This window comes from Coturnix japonica, chromosome 6 (genome assembly GCF_001577835.2).
Source record: "Coturnix japonica isolate 7356 chromosome 6, Coturnix japonica 2.1, whole genome shotgun sequence".
Lineage (NCBI taxonomy): Eukaryota > Metazoa > Chordata > Aves > Galliformes > Phasianidae > Coturnix > Coturnix japonica.
In genome coordinates, this window is record NC_029521.1 from 2664168 (window position 1) to 2688289 (window position 24122).

The 24122-nt window shown below is 37.7% G+C and overlaps 1 protein-coding gene across 2 annotated transcripts in view; it reads right to left on the reverse strand.

Annotated features, from left to right (window-relative positions):
* The window catches only part of NRG3 (neuregulin 3), a 366572-nt gene that overhangs the window by 91577 nt on the left and 250873 nt on the right, over nucleotides 1-24122 (reverse strand). For both annotated transcript variants that reach the window (XM_032445355.1, XM_015866076.2), the window contains exon 3: nucleotides 15816-15889. In XM_032445355.1, the coding sequence (XP_032301246.1) occupies nucleotides 15816-15889 (74 nt within the window). The remainder of the gene's footprint in view (nucleotides 1-15815; nucleotides 15890-24122) is intronic.

The following is a 24122-nucleotide window of genomic DNA, read 5'->3' on the forward strand; positions in this document are numbered from 1 at the left end:
CACGTTGTCTCCTCGCAGGGAGCTGGTCCAGCAACGCCGTCCCCTTCCTCACTTCCCTTCCGGTGCCCCTCCCCACATGCTCATTAAGGCAGTTCACAGAAAAAAAAAAAAACTTGTCCCCTTTACTCCCATTATGAAGCATGGTGTTCTGATGTGGAATACCAACACCAACCAAATTGCAAAACCATAACACTTGGTATTCCTCTTCATTTGTTTTTATCTTTTATGAGTCAAGCTTCTCCTGCTCAAATATTTATCTACACCTACTCCGTATATTATAATCCTGTAAGGGTACTTGCATAAAGAATAAAAAGAGAGATACTTATAGCAGGAATTCATGATGACTGTCTATCTCTTACTTTTCCTACTTCCCTGCTCCTGAGCAGTCTCTTAGGTAACGCCTAGGTATGTTTTACTGCATTCTGAACTTCACTATCACTCTTGGCAATATTATTTCCTTTGCTGCTGCTCTTTCTTCCACTTAGACACACACCATCTGCCATCCTGCTCACCAAACTACTTGTCAGCTTAATATCTGTAGGCACTGGAGGATATTCTAGCATAAATTATTTTCAAATTTTTCTTCCCAAAGTTTGGTTTAAGGATAGCACTGTATTGTAATGAGAAACTAACTATGAAGAAGCAGCTAAAGCCCATAGCAGATGGCACAGAAGACACGTACCATAAATTTTCTGTGCGCTTCCTACCACTCATTACAATCTTATTCAAATTCTCTCTTGCCAATCAACTTCAAATGGTTTTCAGCATTAAGATTTTAAGCAAAAGATCTCAAATTATCCAAATTTGATTTCCTCCCCAAAGCTGATCCATTTATGCTAAGATGTAAAACACACAAATTGCTCCAGTGAAAAAATGTGCAGATGATATATAGACTAATCCAACTATAGAGTCCTGGGAGTATTTCTAATGAAGCAATGGTAAGGATCGCAGCCCTTACAGGCAACTCAACAGCTGATGAAAAACAGTGTTATCCAAAGCAAGGCACAGGGTAAGCATGAGCTGTGCCTATTACATCATTTTTCCTCAAGTCAGTATTTTTATACTAGATGCTATGAGGAGCATTTGTGTCTGAAAGATCAAGATGGAAAAGGCTCTGTAGCCCTGCTGGTCTGAACCACTTGACCCAGAACTGAAAATAAGAGAAGATCAAACCTCTTCCCATACCTTCAAACCACTTAACATTCTACTAATTCTCATGCTGAAGCTTAAATAATGCTCTCTTACAGGGCAAACTCAATTAGGAAGTCATAAGATGCAGCATTCTTTCTAGCTTTCTTATTCTGGATATGCAAAAACTCATTAGGAATTAATTTCAGCAAGTCTCTCAGCTTCTACAACAAAGGATTCTACAGTATATTTAAAAAAAAACAAAAAACAAAAAAAAACAACCAAAGACCAGCCACTCACTAGAACTGTGGGCTTAAATCTCATTCCACACTGCCTGACCTTGATCACGGTTTCATTTGAAGAACTTATGGATCTCGTACAAAGAAAGTGATTTTATAAATCTTGACAACCCTGGGGAGGGTGGCACAGAAATATCAGGACACCAAGTGCTACACAATAATGAGAGTAGCCAGCTATTAAGAACCTGCCAAGTTTTAGGAAAAAAACAAAAACCCTTTAATTTCAGAAGTACATTACTGAGCAGTAATAACCCAAGAAGCAGGTTGTTGTTATTGTGTTATTCAATTCGGAATTGAGATATACCTTAAGCATCATAAGTGTATCTTAAATTAAAATTGAAGCAAGTTCTACCTCTAGCAGTGTAGTAATTTTCCTCTTTTTTCTTTCCCCTTTTTTCTTTGTTTCCTCTCACGACAACTGTTAAGAGGTGAAAAGGAAAAATAAATAAATAAATAAAACCTCACAACAATATTAACATTTTACATGCTAAATTTTGCAGTCAAGGTCATGATGCGGCCAGCTGGGCTACACATCTCTGGACTTGAGGTTTCTCCCCATCTGGAAGGGTCCATGTTCGTGCTCCTGGTGCACATCTGCTTCACTTGATATTGAGTAATTTCTCCCTAGCATGAATCAGCTAGACAAAGCAGCTGTAACTTTGAGTCTGCCTCAGTCTGATCCCTCAGTTTTAGTCAAGAGAGCCTCTACATGTCACATTTAAACAATTATTTTTTAAACTATTTTACCACATACTAATTAACCTCTGAAGTGGGAGATTACATCTAAACCATTAAACACAGAGGAAAGTTACAGGGATTCCAAGTCAGACAACTGTGGGGTGGTACTGAAAACCATGAAGAACCTATGCAGCTTTCCCAACACCTTCTAGAAAACAAGACTGCAGGGTTCAGCAATCTAGAAGTCCTGGAGAAAGGACTTCTCCAAATGTATCTTCATAGGAGAGTTTACAGAACAAGATCAAACCAAAATGCACTTCCACAATCTCCACAAGCTCGTGAAACCCCCAAGCAGAGTCACTCCTACATCTGCAACAATTGCAGTTGCTGGTAGTTCAAAAAACATCAGAGTTCTTAACATCTCAACTGGGCCCAACTTGTCCTTCTGCTTAGAAATCCACACGGTAACACTGTCACTTAAATAAATGGCTGCTATCATTTGTTGTGAATATGCCATGAATCCTATTACTTTTATTAGTAAACAGCATCAAAACAGTTTTCTATTAAACTAAATTCAATAGCAAATATTGGCTTATACGCAGAGTTCAAGGGCTGGAAGTTATTCTACTTGCACAGTGTTGTAATACATGTTGTCAGCTAATGTTTTTTTTCTTTTTTTTTTTTCTTTTTTTCTTTTTTTTCTTCCATGGAGCATTCCCTTTTGTCTTTAAGGGATACATCCTGAATACAGAATACAGAAGTCCTTCTAAGCTCAGCTCCACAGGCATCCAACCTGGGTTACTGATGTCTGTAAATTTCATAGCTACACGCAATAAGAAACTGATGAGATTGATACTAGGCCTGATCCGCTAATGTTATTTACCTTCAATGTAAATGTACCATGTCAAAAAAAAAAAAACAACCAAAAAACAATTTTTCAGAGAATATCTGTCATTGCTCATTTACTAGCTTGCTGTCTGTCATACTGCCCCTGCTGTCTATTCAATAAACATTTATTTCCTTGTTTAAACAGAGAATAAACTGAGCAATCAAGGTCCAACGGGACATACCAGTAGAGCTGACATGGGCTACAGCATTTACTTACAGCTTACATCTGCGGCCACACAGAACTCAGTTTACACTGCTGCATCTTACTATAAGCTATATTACAGATAGACAGATAGACTTCACTTTATATTAGACTTATCCCATTTTTACGCTCCTTTGATAACAGGAATGACTTCACATATTTGATCAGTAGCAAGTTCTTACTTTCTTCATTCTGCAAGTAATGCTTCCCACTTATTCCCAAGGAAAATACAATACATACAAGGGACGCAATAGAACTACTTAATAAAACCACTTTACAGATACAAAACACTTTGCTCTACATTGTCACCCCCACTGGCCACATACTTTTGTCAGGGATGAACTAAAGCATGCATATAGCAGTTGTACATATTTGCATGGCTGAGTGGAAACTGGCTTGTCTTCAGCACTGCTTTCACCACTGCTGAAATGCAACACCCACTGCTTCACTGTGCTCACCTTTACTGTTTGGGCTCCATAAACACAGAGCATGTGTCAGTGAATGTCAATGGGTTTTATTTTTTCCTGTATGGAAGAATTAAAACCCACACTCTGAGTACAAGTACTTTTAAAGTAACTTATTAAGGTCAGCCTCTGCCAAATGCTCCTATTTTAACAGCTTAAATCTACCCTACTTCAGAAGAAGAACAAGAACACAGTGATCTATCTGGAAGGTGGAATGATACAAAGATGATAACAGATTCTCAAAAGGTTATTTATAAGGAAAAACTCACCAATATGGATGCCTTCACTGGGAAATGCTGAGGCAATCTCCCCCAGGGAGCAATCTCCAAGAGAGATGCTGCCTTAGTGGTGGTCAGCCCTTAAATGAGGTCTAGAGGAGGTGGAGTCAAGCTCCACCACTTCTGGGAGCGCAGCTAAATTATTCTCACCTGTGCTCCCACAGCTGACCTGACACTTGCCTCAGATTAATCAGAGGTTCAGTCTGTGATTACTAATTTCCCATACATCGTCAGTCTAAGCACATTGTGTACAGATCAGAACAGCATCAGATACACAGAGTGTAGAAGCTTGGTCCCAGACTCACTTTACCAAGCCCATTCAGCCAGCCAGCCTCAACCCATGTAAAACCCAAGGCTGAGAGCAGCTGCAGATAATTACTTCCATCACTAAGCTTCAAGACCATTTTTATTTGCCAGACCAACCAAGTTTCACATTAGAAAGGAATGGTAGGAGGCCTGCCTCAATGCAACCATGGGGACCTGGCTGTAGTTCATCACACCAGGCAGTTATCAGAGAACAACTAATTGCACAGTAAGACTACACCATAAATTGCAGAAACCTCCTAAGTAGACTCAACCTGAACAAAAAAATGTAATTTAACCTGCCATCTGTTTTTAAGTCTTCCAGAAACATTTACAAGATTACTATGGAATAAGACACTTGGATCTGCAATATGCAAAATTCTAGATAATGCTGAATAGCATATTCTGACCACAAAAAGAAAAAAGAAAACAAACAAACAAACAAAACCAACACCACACAACTGCTGATCAACTTTGCCTTAAAAAGGTGATCAAACCACCTCATGTCTTAAGATTCTCCATACTATCATACCAGACTTAAATGGCTTATCTGGCTTGGGTTCCAATGGCTAGAAAATAAATGATTATCTGACAACAATAATATTGCATTGGTATGTAGCTGTTTCATTTTTCTTTTTAGAAGGATGTATTAAGTCAAGGGAATAAAATTTGGCAGATAATCTAGCTTGGAAATTGCAAATTTTCTGAGATAAAGCAAATAATTTTTTTTCAACACAATTCATTCAGATGATTCAACTTTGTTTCGTTATCTTTGCAGTGAGAAGCAAACAGCATTAGTATGCTTTTGGCAGGTTCGAGACCTAGGTCAGTATCAGGCATTTTATAAACTCTAGCACCTTTTACAATGCCATTAAGGAAAAATCATCTTGTGCCACCTCTGGAGTAGGATGGTTCTATAAAAACATGTGTTTTAACATGTCATAGATTTTAGGCTTAACAGCTCATCACTAGAAACAGTTGAGAAACCATAGAAAAAGCTTAATCTTTTTCTTCCAGAAAAGAAAAGATGACAAGACACTGACCCACTCAGAACTCTGTGGTGTGATTTAGGCATTCATCTGGAAGAGTGGAAAAATCAGGTCATACAGAGCAAGGACTTGAACCTGTGTTTTGCCTGTCACTGGTAAATACGCCATTCTCTCCTAACTTGGGACCCCCATTTTCTGAATGAAACCAGTACAATTTCCCCCTGAGCTTGAAAAAGCCTTTCCCTGTAAAAGTACTTTTGAGGCACAGAAGAAGCTTCAGTTCTGCAAATGCAACCAAGCAGAAAGAAAAACTACCACCACCAACAAAAAAGGCGGGTTAAATTTAGACATTGCCTTTCACAAACTACCCACGCAGTGGATATTTTCTCCCAGTAAGAGTCAGGTATTAACCTCTTTCTGTGTCTTTAGAGATAACTGGAGTCAGCTCCTTAAATAAGAAAATGGAATATGGGCATATGCTCAATGTAAACATGCAGAGAGAACATTTTGGATGTGAAGCTGGAAATTATATATTTTAAATTCCACTACATGGCAAAAGTAAAAAGGGCATACCAGGAAGAAAGGGAAGCCAAGATGAGATGAAGCAGACTGCAGATGAGAAGCATTCTGTGAGCTTGACATTCACCTCAAAGATAGGGATGGAGCAAACAGGGAAAGCCAAACTTTAGTCTCTCAGAGGGGAGAGCAGGCCACTGGCAGGAGCCATGTGGGAGGAAACGCAGCACAAGCACAGGGCAAATGATGAATAAGGGCAGAGATGACTAAAGAGCAAAGAGTCAGTAACAAATGTAATTCAGAGGCTGAAGGGAAAAAGCCCCTTAATCAGGGAAGGATATAAAGAAGTTAAGTCATAACAAAAAGTAAGAGGATAGAGTAAGAATGAGGAAACTATGTAGTTAAAAGCTAAAACACGTAGGACAAGGAAGAGAGAACATGCTTCTTAAACAACAGGATTCACTGTTTATTTATTTATTTATTTTTTAATGACGGTAACCAAATTGAGATGCCAAAATCAGAGTCAGAAATGGAAGGAGAGAGAAACAGGAACAATGGTCAACAAGTCCTCCTGTCCAAGCAGTCCACTGAGAGCTGCCTTTTCTAATCTGCTCTTTGCTTCCCTCCAGCACAATACTTATCCTCTTCTTATCTTCAAGAAATTGTTTCATGATTGAGATTATCACCAAAGAAAATGACTGCAGGAACACATATTCATGGCTGACAACTTCCAGCACTCAATGGTCAACAGAAAAGAAAAAAATTATAGCATAAGAGCAGTCAGACGTGGAAGTCAGAGTAAGATGATGGAACCTCAAAGGATTAATTAATAAAACATTTAGCACTTTTAGCAAGATTGAGATTTTTACCTTCTTGATCTTCCTGATCTGCAGAAAAATAACTTCATCAACTTCTGGTTTTGCGCAGTAAAATTGTACCCAGAACAGCTGTTGTCTGTCCTTTGTTGTTGAAAATGATTGCTATGGAAGGCCTCAGAAAATGAGCCTGAAAATGCCTTCATGAAGCTCGGAAGTATCTTTCTTCATAACAGAAAGATAACTACCCAAATGAGGTAATCAAACTCATAATAATGTTGACCCCCTAATGTTTTCAGCAAGATTTCTGTCATCCTGGAAAGAGACATACATACACTCTGCCCCCAAAGCATCAAGTATTCACAGCAATGCAGAGCACATACTGCATTAATATTGCATGACACACTTACTCCATGTTTTCTTTAATGAGTTGAGATTGTTCAAATAAGCTGTCTGAATGCTGATAGAAGCTTCAAGTGAAGTGCAAAGACTAACATAAAAACAATAATTGCCTTAATGAACACCTTCACAGCGGAGTACAGATGCAATGCAAATAGTGAAGTTCTGTTAGGAGCATGGAGACTGTTAAAAGATATGTTTTGCCTTGGGAAGTTTATCAGGAAACTCAACCCAAATGCTTCAAGATGCTTAAGTTCTCACATATGAGCCCCTAAATACTTTTAATCTTGAGGTGATAAGCATGTGTTGGACAGTTCAGCCTGTAAGAATCAGGGCAGACCTCATCTTTCTGATACTTACTACTTACAGCTATGCTAAACCAGTAACCAGGTCAGTGTATCAACCATCTCACAAATTTGTGACTTAGCTGCAAACTAACTGTTGCTTTCCTTCCTAGAATCCATTTAACATAGAACCACTAACAGGGTAAGTCAAAACACTCCATTCAATGTTAGGTTTTATACAAATGGTAGTATTCAAAGGCTATATGAGTAGTTGCCAATGAGATAAATACCTCTCTGTTCTCCATGTGCTCTTACTATCTTCTGTAAGGGGACATCTTCATGCAATCTATACCATCTCAATCAAAGCTGAAGAACTGAACATCTGAAGTGTGACTAAATAAATGAAATTAAGTTAAATGGCAAAACACTACTTGGACAATCATGTAGCTAATTTACAAAAAGGAAACCTGAGGAAATGAATGTTTTTTGTTTAAATCACTGACACATTTTAAGCAATAATTTTGTATGCCATCTCAAAATGAACCAGCTTTGTTCATACTTCTCTCCCTGAGCATAAAGAGCTATGGCAGTTGCGCTTCAGAATTTTTGTCTTACAAGGCCTGTAAATGTCATCTGACAAGCTGAATTACTGATGGCCCTGCCCATACAGGCAAAAATCAAAGAGATCTGTTTGAGATGGACAGAGATTGACACTGAAAGGAAGGTCTGGTTGGTATGAAGAGCATGAAATTCAGAAAAACTAGCCACGCAGAGCAATGGGCTAAATAAGATGGCTCCAGAACATCCCAGAACACATTCTTCATGCTATATATATACTTACGGTTCTTCAGGCATGGGACAGCCAGGAGCTGATTTAGGCAAGCATAACATGTTTGTAAGAACAGCAGGCAGGAGAAGTTGAGGAGTCTCGTCACTTCAGAAGGAGCTTGTTTAGTGAATATGCTGCGCCGCCTCTCCTTCATGCACCAAGATGAACCCAGCACTCACAGAGGAGCAGGCAAAGCCAGTGGGAGAGCACAATTCACAGCTCTGTCCTTTATGTAAGAGTGTAACCTCTATTCACAGCCATCTGCTGGGACTGTTGTATAACGCGCTATAATCTACCGTTGCTGCCATCACATGGTAAATTTCCTTAAAATACTCATGTGAAAAGCGCTACGCAAAGACCTAGAAATTCTTAAACTAGATGCAAGTTCCAAATATCACAGATGAATGGTAGCTTGGGAAAGGCAGCCTTTAAGTTCCTGTACTGGGGCGTCTGTAATTTCCTTCTTGATTTCTATAATCTGCACCATACAGGAAAACACACTCATTAAAACTCCTTGTAAACTCTTTTTTTTTTTTCTTTTTTTCTTTTTTTTTTTTTTTTCCTATTCTTTGGTATTTACACAGAGATCAAATAATAGAAGCTTTTGATTTCATTATTATCATTTCACATAGAGGTAGTTTTTTCAAGTAGTAGTAGGAAATTACTACTGGTAAAGTATCACCAGTAGGAAAAGAATTGAGGTCTTTTTCTTGCTGTAAATTATATTTCATCTACCTGATACCACCACAGATTTGTACCAACACACAGTCTTCACAAGCCTAAGAACAGAACACCTCTGGTGCAAAAGGCATGCCAAAAAAAGTCATAGTTTAACTATGACTACTTTAAAATGAAGTTTTTGAAATTAATTTAGAGTAATCAGATGCTAATACGTTCTTGCCTTCCAAGAAGACAGACGTGGAGAGAATGAAGACCTGATGTTCCTTCAAAGATAAAACAATTCTAGTCAAATTCAGACATTTTTTCTATTTTTCCAAATAAATCTGAGTGATTTCTTATTTTAACGTTACTAAACAAAGCTACGAATTTAGCAACGGCTGACAACTCTTCTAAAACTAAATTAATAAACTGAAAGCATATTTAAATCCCTTGAATCATTTCAGACAAGACATACAGGGGAAGAACAACAAAAGCAGATTTTTAAAACCTATTCTGTGGTTGCTATAGTAAAATTACTAAAAAACATCCCTGCTGCACATCCTGCAAACCACTGTTTATGCATCTGTAGAACCAAATATTAATTCCAGCTGTTTGTTATGCATTTTAATTTGGGTTTTGAAATAATATAAAAATGATATTCTCATATCTGATTATGATTTTGAACAGACATTCTGTGCTCGCAGCAAACTTGTGATTAATCTCTTTTGGGCTTAAACCTTTTGATGTGCTCTGACAAAGATCATCTTTGTGCTTCCATCAATTAACGTCAAATTATTTTACTAACGCTGAGTCAATCTTGCATCTGTATTCTAAGCATTTCAGTCTTCTGGTTTCATGTTCCCCAGCCCCAGCATTACAGTATAATGCATCTCTACTTGTCTACAGAGAAATTCATTAAAACTTCAAGTGAGTCAAGTCTCTCTTCCCCTTTATTGTTATTTCTATAACAGTAATTCCTTCCTTTCAGTTTTTAAATGCATCAATACTATTCAAACAATTTGCAATGTATTTAAATTGGTGGAGTTCTGTTTCTATTTAATTTTAAAAAGAAACCATTGTTAAAAGTAATGTCTTACTCACTTGATGGGCAATAAAAGATGTTAATCAAACCTTTCACTGCCATGGAGTTCATCCAAACACTGCTGCCACGAATGTCTTATAAACTGATTTTACAAGGCAATAAAATATCACCTTTTGGTTATTTGTCTTGGAAAAAGCTTAAGTAATATATCAATTTTTATAGTGAACATGCAGTTGACGTCACTTTTCATTTTGATTGGTCTAAGTGCATGAAACTACCATTATTACAAAGAAAAGTTGGCCTGTAGCTGCTTGTTCCATATGATTTTCATTTTCACTTTTATTCACAAAGCACTCTTAATAAACAGATGACAATTCTTCTAGAGTAAGTACTGCAGATGGCCTTAAAAATCTCCACTTTAATTTTTTAAGTTATTATTTTGAGACAAAGCTAAGGCAGAACTCAAGTATAGATACATATTTCAAAAAACAAACAAACAAACAAAAACCTCTAAGGTTAAACTTGCTGAACAATAAAGCTGTTTTAGAAGGACTTGCCCTCCACAGTATTTAGAAAACCACCTCTGGCAAGGCAGTCCTCATATCTTCCTCAGATTGTCTTCCACTCCTTACTGCTACTACATACCTTCAAATTGTTTCAAAGGCCACAATCTTATTTCCTCTCATGTATTCCAGAAATCAAAAATGGAAGAAAAACACTTGAGAAGAATGTTGACAAACTCAGGAAGGTTAAGTCAAATTGACTAATTATTCAGGTTCTAAAAAAAAATCCACCTTTAAGTAAGAGACTCAGAAATTGCACTTACTTTATCCAAGCAACTTGAAAACATAAAGAAATTCTATAATACTTTGCAAATGTCCTCTATTTAGTAACAGTCCCTTTGAAGACAGCTTTCACTGTGTCCAGTGCAGTAGTTTAGCAGAAACTACAAAGCTAGCTCTGCTCAAAGCAGGAGGCTGAGCCTCCTGAGTTCTGCTAAGAACTCCAGACTTCTCTTTCAAACTAAATTATCCTATGATCTTAGAAATACAAAACTGGAGGGGAAAAAGACACCTAAACTCAGACTGAAATGCACAGCTTCAAGATGAACATAAACACTACTGCTTCTAGGAAGGATCCTCCTCCTAATGCTGTGTTTGCTCTCACAGCCTCTCAAATGGGATGACCCAGGGCAGTGGGCTGGCACACTGCTGAAACCATAGGCACACGTGTAAGCTCTAAAAGTTCCCATTTAGACATGATCCAGGTGTTCAAAACCAGGTTAGGCAGAAAAACTGCATTTGTATCAAGAAAAAACAGAAAAGTCACTAGGACTTGGGAGGAGCAGAGTGAGGAGCGTTCAGTGTCTTTAAGCCATGAAGATATTCCTAGGGAAAAAGGCTTTCATTTCTAACTATCTAGAGAATATATTTATTATTTTAATTATTTATAGACACAGTGTTTTACAGGAGAGGGTTTTTGATCCTTTGCCACAAAGGGAAGTAATCTAAAAACAAATATCTGCAGATTCCAGACAGCTTACAGGTTTGTCTTTGATGACATTAAAAAAACAACCATGATTATTTGCGCCATGCCAGCACAGGTTGGAGTATAATATGACTACAGGCCCAGCTAAGCCTATGGGAACAAGCCTTCTGTCATTTGAAAATCCAGACTGACAGACCCAAAGTGTAACCTGACCCTGGTGGTGGAAACTGAGGGGAAAAAAAATTATCAGTATAGAAAGAGGGTGCACGTTTTAATGAAAAACATAATGGACAAATTCTGGCCGTGAACAAATTTTGTCTGGAATCTGAAATCCTCAGAGAAGGGATTGTACAAAAAGTGCTTCTAGTGGCTCACTCACACTGGCTTTAAGTGGTTAAAAAATGCCATCTTATCAAACTGCAGAAGGAATTATATGATGAGGTTGTCTGCAGTAGCAGAAGCATGGCTTAATAACCTTTAAGTTCTACTTCCCTATTTCTAGAAAACAATGCATTTGTTTTGAAAAAAACACTGGATGGGATACCTCCTCAATTATGTTTTTAAGGTCAAATGGGAAATCCGAAATGTTATTGTGTCTCATACAAAATTAATCCTGCACTTTATAAAACCGAAATACGCATGGCAAAGTAGCTTTCAAAACTGTTAGGCGTAAAATCTTTGAGGATTGAGTTCAACAGAATTTGGTGGAAAAAACATCCATTGCCAAATAACGCCTATGTGACAAACTGCTTTCTTGTCTGCTTTCTGCTACGCTTTAGAACAGATACACAGAAAAGCTAAAGCTGTAGAGGTTATGCTCAGCCTCCATGTAAAAGTTGATGAAGTGGAATATCTGCAGCCTATTTATAACTTACCCTTCAAGACAGACAGGTCTACTCCAGAACACTATAAAGGATAGTGCGTGAGTACATCTGTACAATTTAAGCTGCACAGAAGTTTCCAGTCCTACAGATACACACAGGATTACACATGCCTGAAAAATGACTTGTACATCAAGTTAAATAAAAGCTTTATCTATAAGGTTGAACACCTAACTGCTTTACCATTGCCATGAAACATAGTTGTAGAAAAGTTAGCTCAAATGGAGAAAGCTGAAGCAGTGTTTCAAATATACTCTCACTCTTTCATTTCAGCACGCGAGCGCTATCTCATGTTAACTCTTCCTCCATACATGAGGGAGGGGAAGAGTGAACAATACTTGACAGAGCTGTACTGCCCTGTGTTACAAAGACTGATGGTTTCCATCCTCTTGATGGTGACTCTGAGCATGAGTTGCACTGTCGTTCAACGGGCAGCCTTGTCACCTTTTTGGTGACATTATCCATTTGAATAGGCTCCTTGCTGCTCCCATGCTTTAAGAAGGTTTCTCACATGTTCCAAGATTAACCAACTTGAGTTATTTTGTTTTTATATGTAAATTCAATTATATTTTGCTCTTTCACTTACATTCAGAAAAAAATAGTTAATAGTAGAGAAATAAAATGAAGTGTAAGAGCAAACCTGTAGCATCTGTGATGGCTTCCATGACTGAAGGCCCACTGCATTTTGGCATTGCTGCCTTTGCAACCTTACATCTTATTTCTTATCAATTTGATTCCAACTGTGACCTGAAAATAGGTTGCAGGTGGTAGATATGACTGCAAGAAGGTTCATACACCTCTTTGAGTGACTGAAGTTGCTTCGTGAACTCTGAAACACCACCAGTGGTTTCAAGAGGTTTCCCAACAATAGCACCTTAAATACAGCAGCTGTTCACGTTAACTAGGCAAAATGCACATGGTACAGCATGCAACGATCCATATAAACTATTATATAAATTGAACCTTATCTGAGATGTACAGTGAACATCTGCCAAAGATAGCCATAAAGTGAGGTAAGAAGCTGGGTTTGTCCTCGTATTGAACGAAAAGCACTGCAGAGCCACATCACATTATTTACCACTGTGCAACTTCAGACAGAAGCCATTCAGTACAAGACTGGTTTGTCTTAGAGGGCTATTATAAAAAGACACTATTGAGCATATAAATATAGATAATAATGATAAATTTGAAATGTACATTCTTCTCTGAGTGTGGCTCAGATATGCTTCCCATTTAGTGAGAAATGAGTGTTCCAAAAACTTAACTTGCACTATTCAAAGGCAAGGAAAAATGAAAAACATGTTGCTTCAATGTTTCATCCATACAATCTTAATATATCATCTACCTCAGGAGTTTAGAACCTATTTACTTAAAAAAAACTCTAGGTAGTTGCCACTAAATCCATGAGCTAGACTTGCCTATAAAACTAGACTGACAGCTGCATGCCATCCCAACATCAGAGCGCTCATTTACATGTTCAACCTTTTGGAACTGAGCCTTGTGTTTGAAGCCCCATCTAAACAGGCCTTTTAGCATCCTTCAGCAGAAATCTTTGTAATCTCAACAGGCATTCAACGGCACAACTAAATTTTTGCAAATCAACACCAGAGCCTTTGGAGATGATCACGTTGCACTTGACTGTCAAAACAGCATCAAATACATTTTACAATCTTCAGATTACACCAACAGTAAATATTACTGATACCAAATACTAACTTTCAACGTGGCATTCATTTCTTCTCACTAGAAGAGAGATAAATACTTCACCGATTTAAGTCTTGAACAAAATACTGATGTTATCACTGTCTGGCTGCAATGGAAATTTAATAATATCTGCCTTTCAGAAGAGTCATGCATGGAACAAGTACAGATGTGCATACACACCAACACTATACTTGAACAGAGAAATGGGGCTGAGCAGCAATTTTTCCTCTTTGGGATGCAGATGAGGATTAAATACTAGTCAGATTTCAAAACTGACCTGAAAAAATACATAGTTCATATTTACCTTCTTCATTTATTTTGGCCAAAGGGCACTTACTGGTCCATTGGAACATCCAAACCTACGGCAACATGAATTCAAGGTCTCCTGTTCTTACAGAACCTTAATAATATAATTCTAAATATGAGCCTTAAAAAAAAACAATTAAAAAAGGGTTGTTTCATCAGAATTTTAGCTTAATACTGGGCAGAAACAGGTAGCTGAACAATTATACAATTTAATGGAAATAGTCATAGATCAACTGGAGTATCTCCCATGTTAAGACAAACAAATTGGTGCAGCTAGAACGACGCTGCAAATAAACAACAAAAACACTATTAGCAGCATGCCAACCCTGCAGGGCTTCTGGTCTTGTTAGATGCATCTTAATACAGGGGTCTTTTTCTGGGCTTTATGTTTCACATATATAAGTTTTAGTGAAATACTATAACCTCTGCCCATGAGAGGATACCACCAGAGTCCATTGTTAACAACAATCCAGTAGGTACCACTAAGTCCTTTCACTAGTTCAGCCGCCTTTCCTGACTTTTGGGATGCAAACTACCATTTTCCTGGAGTATATACAACAGCTATGTTTACTCATCCACACAAGACTTGGCAGAGATATAGACTCCGCACTTTACAGTTAAAGGTCAAGCAATAGGAAAAGCTAAACCAGATACAAAGCAAACCATAATGGGAGCTATACAACACACAGTAAGTACAAAGCAACAGGTATCTTTGGCAGCAGGCTTTCACACTGAAAAGGACAAAAAAATAAAGAGAAAACACAAAAAAGACTTAGAAGAACAAGCAGTGTTCTTCAAAAGGCACAAACAAAACAATCCAAATGACATTTCAAAGCATACCCCAAAAACATTAGACTTAAAAACATTACAGTTTCTAGATATAAGAATAAAAAAGACACATTGGATATGACCCTTTGCGACACGTCACTTGGCTTAAAAGCTTAATATGAACGGTTTTAATTAGAAAATTGATTTTTTTCCAATAATTTAATCTTGGCTAATATATATATATTTTTTTTTTTTTTGAGTATTTTTAATCATCAATAGAATTTACATGGTGGCACAGAGGAGCAGAACATACACACCTGTATTCTAGCACATACTGACAGGTGTGATAGAAAGTTCTGATCCACATTAAGCAGCACATCTTTACTCTGTAAACATAGAGCAAGGTCACTCGTAATTAAAAATATGGTTTTGTGTAAACTGAAGGAATAGTAATAAATAATAGAGAAGATAATGCATATTTCCATAGACATTATAAAATCTCTGCGGTTGCGGACAACAAGCACTTCTTATATTTGAAGGGACCACTCGGCAACCTAAGATCATCTACTTTTAGATCACATAGTTTTACTTGTTCTCAAGTTGAAAGTGGAGAACCATGAATATTCTGGCTTCCAACAGGGATAGCACCAATCCTAATCATAAGGAATCAAGTCTCCTAATGGCCTGTTCTGCCATAGTGTAACATGCTTTATTAGCACAGAGGATGGAATATGCAAACTTTTGTTTTCATCAACAAATGCAGTACAATTCCCTACACACAACAACTGTAGCAGTCCACAGTACATGCTTTTGAGAATAGGCAAAGGGTCATCTCACATGGCAAGAACAGCCTCCAAAAGCAGAATAAAAATGTAAGAAAAACATTTGACGTACTTGGATCTGACAAGATTGAGTCGGTTTTCGGCAAAAATTGGTCACAGCGGACTCCTTGGTAGCCCTCTTTGCACCTGAGAAAAAGGGGATAAATGACAAACATACGCATGCGATAGTAAAAGGTTAATTTCAAGGCAGAAAATCAACTGAATTATTTCCCTGTCAATGCTGTGCGGGATGTGCAGATTCACAGCTGAATTCTTACAGAAACAAGTTTCATACCAAAACAGACAGGGACCACACAAAATAATTAGTACTTTTAAGGATTTCCCCTCAATTATTTCTGGTTATCAAAAGAAATGTCAGTTAAGTGCAACTCTTCTTTCAAATATTAAACATCAGTTTAACAACTAAAGCATCATCCTCGCTCCAACAGACATTTGTAGATAACTCATTAGAAAAAGCAAAGCTTTATAAAGTTTCTGTACTGCACAAAACCGTGAGATTTACAATTCGTTCATCACTGGATGTTCAAATAAGCAGGGAACACTTATACAGAAATTCATTTTAAGGCTAATTCTGACTGTATTTAAAAGATAACATGCTTAGTCTTGATAGACAATGTCAGGCATTGCACCTAAGTGAACTTTTTTAGATATCCAAGGAACTAGATTTCAAATCGTATAAACCAGAATACCCCACTATCTTAATAAATATGGATTTGCTTTGACCAAAATTCTAATACCGTTATTTATCTCAAATTCTTACTTAAAAAACAAACAAACAAACAAAAAAAAAACAACAAAAAACCCCACTCCATTTAATGCATTTGGGTTGTTCTTTGAACAATCCTTTTTGTTTCTACCAAGCATACTGCAATCAGGCCTTTAATTATTTATTCACTAAGCAGCTACACAAAGAAAAAAGTGATGGACAGCTTAATTATAAACGATAGCAACAGGGATTCCATATCTCACCAAGTTCCTGAGCATCATCCAAACAATATGCTCAAATCAGAACCAGTATCTTCATTAGGACTGACAACTGTAAATTCAATTCTGTGATAATGTCGGGAACCAAAGTTATCTGTCCCTTCACTCTATTTTAACTTGGACTTACTCAGAAAGTCGCCTTTTACCATGCTCTTAAGTTAATAAATTGAGATGTGAGAAGTGCATCTTACCATAATTGATGCAGGGATTAGAAAGAATATTTGTGAATAATTATAGAAAACTTAAGAATTCTCATCAGACCCAAAAACCTAAAGTAAGAGGAAGATTTAAAAATATTGATGTTATTTCATATCTTGGTTTTTGCCTTTTTCCCTGAAAAAGGGAAACGCTTTTCTGCTTTCTTCCCACTGGTACTTTGGAGATGGGTTTCTCATTGGAAATCATCTATCTGTAAAACAGTCTGGAAAAAAATGAATTCAGATCCCAAGGCAGTGGTCACAATTTACCAGTCAAGGATAAAAAACATTCTGAAAATATTTAGTATTCGTCTTTTTATTTTAAATTCTATTTTTCTTATGCAATATATTCAACTAAAAGATGCCCATTAGGCAGAAAAAAAATAATGAAGAGGTCATCATAAACTCAGACACAGCTGAGAAGCACTTTTGTGCATCCAATACCTGGCACTGCCTCGCATCAAACAGATACTTATGTTTACGTTCTTTTGGAGATTTGGTAGATCTCATTTCTAAGCTTAAGAACAGCACTCAAGGGTGGCAATATACTTTTTTTTGTGCTAGCATTTTCTGTTAACATTTTAACAGAGATCTGCACCAGTCCCACTTACTCCGCTATTCTCACTTGCAGCAAAATGGCTGGTTTGCAAAGTCATTAGAGAGTCACCTAGCCCAATGCAGCAGTCACAGAACAGTAACACCTGCAGGAGCTGAATTTAACACACATTAAGCGTAGCGCACACTACCAGGCAGGGCAATGCAGAACCATGCTATCAGTACCCTCATACCAGCAGCATTAGCCCCTTTCTTACTCTCCAGTAGTCATCAGGGCCAGCAGAGACAGGAGTCTACTGCCTTCCTTCCAAACCGTTAAACACCTTTTGTAACTAAACAAAATTGGCTACCTCATTTCACAGCTGAGAAAGAGTCTGTACCATTTCCACCAGATACCAGAGAGCCCAGGTTAATAAAATGCTCATGCCAGAATTGGAGAAGAGTTTGCTGCCAGGGCATGCAACAAACTGAGGGTCACTATTCCAATCCTACCAACTGTCAGGGGCCAAACATCAGTCTTATACCTCCTTCAGAAAAAATATTTGTTCTATCTAGCAAATGGGGCTTTGAATATTCTCATTTCTACTGAATGCTGTTCATAAGAATTACAGTTTACCAGCTGCAAATACCACAAATGCATATAAAATTGACGGCCTTGAAAATGGCATGGTGTAAGACCCCTTTAACTGGTAAAATATTGCCCAAGTACAGGATTAAGTTAAATGTACATCTATGGTTTTCATTTCCTGATTTCGTAACAGCAGTGGGTTGGTACAGAATGTATCACAGTCTCCTCACTGTACACCTCCTGCCTTGTAAAAGTCAGCATCTCTGGAACCCAACTGTGCACTGCTGCTACTATGCTATGCAGTCTGGAAATAATAATGGCATTGGGTTTCTTCTCTTAAAAATAAATTAGCTGTCTCAAGCCATTAGTTCTATTCTGACTATATCCTACATACACTGCTGCTATCTCACTGTGAAACTGAAGCATATGGTAATCAACTGGTTGACTGACATGGATGAGTCTAAAGTAGCATTTTCACTTACCTGTACACTTAGATGAACATGCCAAAACAAGCATTTATGTTTGTTATTGTCAAAATTGAGTACAAAAGCGACTAATAAAAAATAACAATTTAATATAAAATTGTAATGCTACACTAAGATAACTGCTACTATGGCCATACATAACTCATGTTTTAATCAATGTTTCTAAAAAGATAGAAACTAACTTCCCTAGTTTAATTATAAAATGATTTTTGAAATCCCCAAGACAACAAGTAATAAGAATAACTGCTTTGTCGACAACACATCAGATTTTAGATCTCTGTAATGCAGCCATGAGAAATTGAAGCCTTTTAAAATACACATTTGACAATTATAATGTTGAAATACAATATAAACTGACATTGTGGCACCCTATAATCTCTTCTGAAGTACCACTGGGAAATGCGATGGCTCTACTCACAGCACCCAATAAGCCTGTTAACATGCTGTTAACTGGCACCACACTTCTGAAGGAAGAAAAAACAAGAACAAAATAAAGAAACCCCTTCTTCTAACTACACTATTTTGTCACATTCAGAAGTACTGAAAAGTCCAACTGATGATGTTAAATATTGCCCCACACCATGCAAACCACTGCATTTATATTTGTGACTGTATTAAAAAGAAAAAAAAGCTGTAAGCAATCAAGAAAACCTTGATAAATTCTTCAGTACAGCTGACTGTACAAATGATCACTTAATTATATGGCAAGCAAGGGTTTATTAGCAGTGCCTTCAAAGAACAAAGAAAGCGACAATAGGACAGAAATATTGCTCATAGTGAAGTGAAAGCTCCGACCTGCACATGAGATTGCAACTTTCATCCAAGAGCTGGAACAGCAGCGTGAACTCCAATTCAATAACAGAACACATAAAGCTAAAGCATAAAGCTCCTAAAGCTCTATGTTCAATGAGCAGACTTGGGCATACACTCAAGTGCAGACCACTGTGTAAGTCTCCATAAATAGAATTCAAGTTTCATCGCAAATCTGAGAAAGAAACTCTCTAGTTTTCACTCTAATTTTCACAAAAATAATCATATTTCTAAGCTTGCAACCAAAATGATCAACAAGAGTTTATAAATGTTAGGTTTTAAATGCTTCTAAATAAAGTGGTATGAAAAAAATCCTAGGTAAAGCCAATACGAAGCTGCTAAAGATCTTGGAAGACAGTACATGTCTGTAAGAGGCCATGCTTTTTACATTACTGTCACAAAGTTTGCTGAAATGGACAAGTTCAGGCAAGTCCTGGCCAAGGTTCCAGGACTCCCTTTGTCTGAGACACACAGGAACCAAGGTTCGAGAAATCCTTTTGTTAAGGAGATGGACAAGTCCGGGAGATACGAAAGGGAGATAAGATGCTGATTAATGGCCCTTAAGTGGCCTTTCCTGTTGGCCCATCTCAAGGAAGATTGACATCTCCGAGGAATTCACATGACTCTGACCCGAGCCTTCCAGAAATATCATGAAGGCTGGGAAGAAGTAGGATAAAAAGAGCACGCACAAACCCCAAATTTAGGTTTTCTGATACCAGATGCCTCACTACGGAAACAAGGAGGTTTTTTTGTCATCAGATGCCTCTCTACGTGAACGCCTGCATGCTGAAGAAGATGCCTGCATGCTGAAGAACCTTTTAGGTTTCTAGGTATCTGACCTCAGATTCCTCCACCATTGTCCTACTGCTGCCTACTGTTTCTTCTGGGATTGCTGCTCGAGACTCTGCTCCGTGGGACCTCGCTGCCCGAGACTCTGCTTCTTGAGACCACGGTACTCTGACCATCTTTTCTGCGATTCACCAATCTGCTGCTTGCAGCCTGCTACTCCACTGCTGCTCTCCCCTACGCTTATTTTGCCCCGGACCAACGTTAACAACGTGCTACGGGACGCTGCTGCATCCAGGAGGTGACTATTCCCCGCTTTAACGTAATTCTTGTTTTTTTTTCCTTTTTTCTATCGCCTACTTTCCCTTCCCCATCACCCTAATTTTGGCATTTGTCCCTCTCCCTTCCCCATCTCCTCAATTGTCTATCATTTCTAATAAACTGGTCGGATCAACATTTGAATGCTCTTCTTCTTAATCTCACGCCGGGCATAACATATCAAAAGAACCTATGCCTCCCTCCTAAATTGGAGCGAGACAATGTCTAAGTGATAACTGCTGAATTCAGAGAAGATTACTTAATATTGTGCTCTATGCATCTTTCTTGGTAATATAATTTCTCAAAGATGGTGTTGTTGTTTTGAAAGGTTACCAAGACAAGCTTCACCGTGCATTGCACTTACGTAGTCACCCACAACCTCCTTTCTGTGGAAAGCTACATACACACATTTCTTACTCCTGACATTAAGGTCATCTGGTGCTTGCTCTACTTAAACACATTTTCACATAGAAATCAAAAAGTAACGACATGATTTTCTCATCATACCAAATAAAAGCCACTGTATCAAAACATAAATGGCTGGAAACAGCACATAACAGCATCATTTATTTATTATCTAAGTGAGGGCTAAGAGACCACATTAAAGAAATGTTCCTGTGGCAACGAATTTTGATCACGTACTTATTTACACACATAATACAATACACTCTAACCCAGATTGGAGTGTCAGGTATATAACAAATATATACTGTAAGCCATGACATTCCATGGGCCATTGAGTTGTATCAGAATCTAGCATGGAATATGTTACTAACAATTGAAAATAATTTCTCTGCTATATGAATAAGTTCAAGGTAGGCTTCTCTGGTTCCACATAGAATGACTTTCACTGTAAACAACAGAAATTTGTATGAGGACTGATCTAGAAGTAATGCTTCCTATTTGATTACTACTGTGGTCCACAGTGTTAGAAGCGAGAACTAAAAAGGGAAAGGAGACCTTCCCTAGGCTAAATATATGGCCAGCTGCTCCTCCCCATGCCACAACTATATGCTACCCTTTGATACAGACCAAACAGTTCTCCTACCCCAAGCAAATCAACACTGCTGCCCAACCTGGCACTGGTCACGTACTGAGGGTACGCTCAGACCCAATCTCCCCCACCTCCCCACCAAGACAACCAACATAATCTCAAACACTGCAAGCCCCAACCTCAAGCTTCATGGAAGACTGCCTGCAACCAGCTGCCAATCACACCCAACACCATCCCTAACAACTCTCTGCCATTACTCAGCGAACCAACATCATTCCCACTCCAGCCATAAGCAGCCAGCTTCAACAAAAGAATGCTGAGGAAAACAATATCCAATACTTTGCTAAACACTGAAGACCTATGTGGGATATCACATCATGGAAGGAGATCAAGCCAGCCAAGGAGGACTGCTCATTTGACTACAAACATATATCAGCTGGGTCTGGCCACCCTATACATGCTATGTCCTTGTATTATTCCTGGGAAAAAAATAAAATAATAAAAAAAAAAATTAAAAAAATAGAAATAATCCATTTCACCTAAAAAAAAATATGAGGAAAAATGTCAATTAAAAGTAACAAGTTCAAGAGCGAAAAGAGACACTTCTGCTTCTGAGACACCTTTAATCATGCACAAAAAAGCCAACAATTTGTGTATCAATCCTTGGAAAGTTATTAAGTTCTACAGCGTATTATTTACACCCAACTGTGTTCAAAGTAAAATATAACAGTATAAGGAATATCGTAATTCAAAATCAACTAAGCATTACTGCAGACTTCTCACAGAAACAGACACAGACAAGGAGCATTGCTGAGAAAGATCACATTTTTTGTCTTTGCTAATCTGTTTGCATAGTTTAACAACGGAAAGACTTTTCCAAGATACTATGACCTTTCCAATACTGTTTCATAAAAGGTTTGTGTAATAACTTACAAGCAATCTGTTAAAGGAAAAGCCATGGCTTTTCTTAATTGCAAAGTGAAGGTGGGTGCTAGGCTGTGGGAGCTTAGGCTGCCAGAGGTCAGGTCTCAGTAACGTGTGCAGCAGGTGGCACCGAAGCAAAGACAGGAAGGAGAAAGGGTGGCAGCACCTAATAGAAAACCAGTTACAACAGCCTACAATAGCAACAGAAAAATGTGCCATTTCATTAATTCTTTTGATCTATTTCACACCCCAGCATATGCATCTGAATAAAGCTTAAGGTCTTCTTGCAACAAAATGCTGGATTTTAGAACTATCTTATAAAATGGCACAATTTTTCCTCACTGGTTTCCATTAGTAAAAAAAGAAAATGCAGTTTACAGAGTATTATGCATTTGAAGTACTCTTTCTGATGACCACAGTATTGACTATTAGCACTTAGATATGTTTTTCCATTCCTGCGATACACTGAAGATACACTTCCATACCTACAGCAGCAACATAAACTCAGTTCCTCACTTACATCTTCCTAGTGCTCAGTTGCATTCTTGAGTATTTTTTTGACGTAGTACCACCTCCACAAAAGAGATGAAACTTTCTGTCTAATAAAGGTTTCCTGTACTGGACCTTGCAGTTTATTTTGTGATTAAGTTAAGGCATGTATCTGTTTTTCCTCTTGCCTTCTTATTAAAAGAAGTTGACTTCAGTGAAAACAGATTATACAAGTCTCAAAGAATAGACATTAAGAACTTTGGAAAAAAACAATTTTCTTCAGAAACCTTGCAATTGTTATAAGTAAGTAGAGCAAATAACCACAAAGGAAATTGTATTGAATAGATATCCAGAAAAGGGTGAAAAAGTTTCCCTGGATCATGTGCCCTAAAACCAAGCTAGTTAAAAAAACTCTAACTTCAATAAAGAAATTGAATAAGACTTCTTAGAAATCACTGTATTTTTCAGGCTGGAAATTGTCATTGCTGCTCTCTGAAAAAGGAAGTACTATTATGCACTTGTTGCAAATGGCACAGAGATTTAAAGGTCATACCTACAAAGCCCATGTCATTGCCTAGACTTAGATAATAAAACTTTCAACTCATTTGTTGATTTGGGTCTTTCAGGTTCCTTTAGCCTTGGAGAAGCAAAATGGGGATACTTCAGTAAAATTGGAATTCTCTAAATCCTCTGTATTAACCACTGAAATAAATGAGGCTTCTAGCATTTAAAAAGGAGTTATGTGGATTTGATTTAAATGCCTTGCTCAAGGTCACACAGAAAGTAACCAATTACCATTTCTCTCCTTCTTCGGGTGGTTTTCTTTTTATTTCATAAAAAGTTGTTCAGAAAAAGAAATAAAAATTGGCAAGTTCTAATAGAAAAGCCATTCAATTTCTCCAGGCCTATGGCAGTACTTGAAATAGTGATTCCCTACTCCTCCTCAACAGACCAGGTTTTCAATTTTGAAGGTGTAACCTTACACACACACAGACAATATAGTTAATATAATTAATCAATGCACATATTCCATGCAGCATCATTGTGTTGTTGTTGTAGACTACTGAAATTCAGGTTAGCTCCTATATCCTGAAATTTGCATGTGTTGTCTAACATGTGTATCAAATTTACTTGCAGCAAACCAACACAAATAGATGGTCAGTGAATTAACAGGTTTTTGGCTTTTCACATGAATGAGAAGTATTTTCACACACTAAGGACAGTGAAACTTTTAAGAAATACTTTTTCC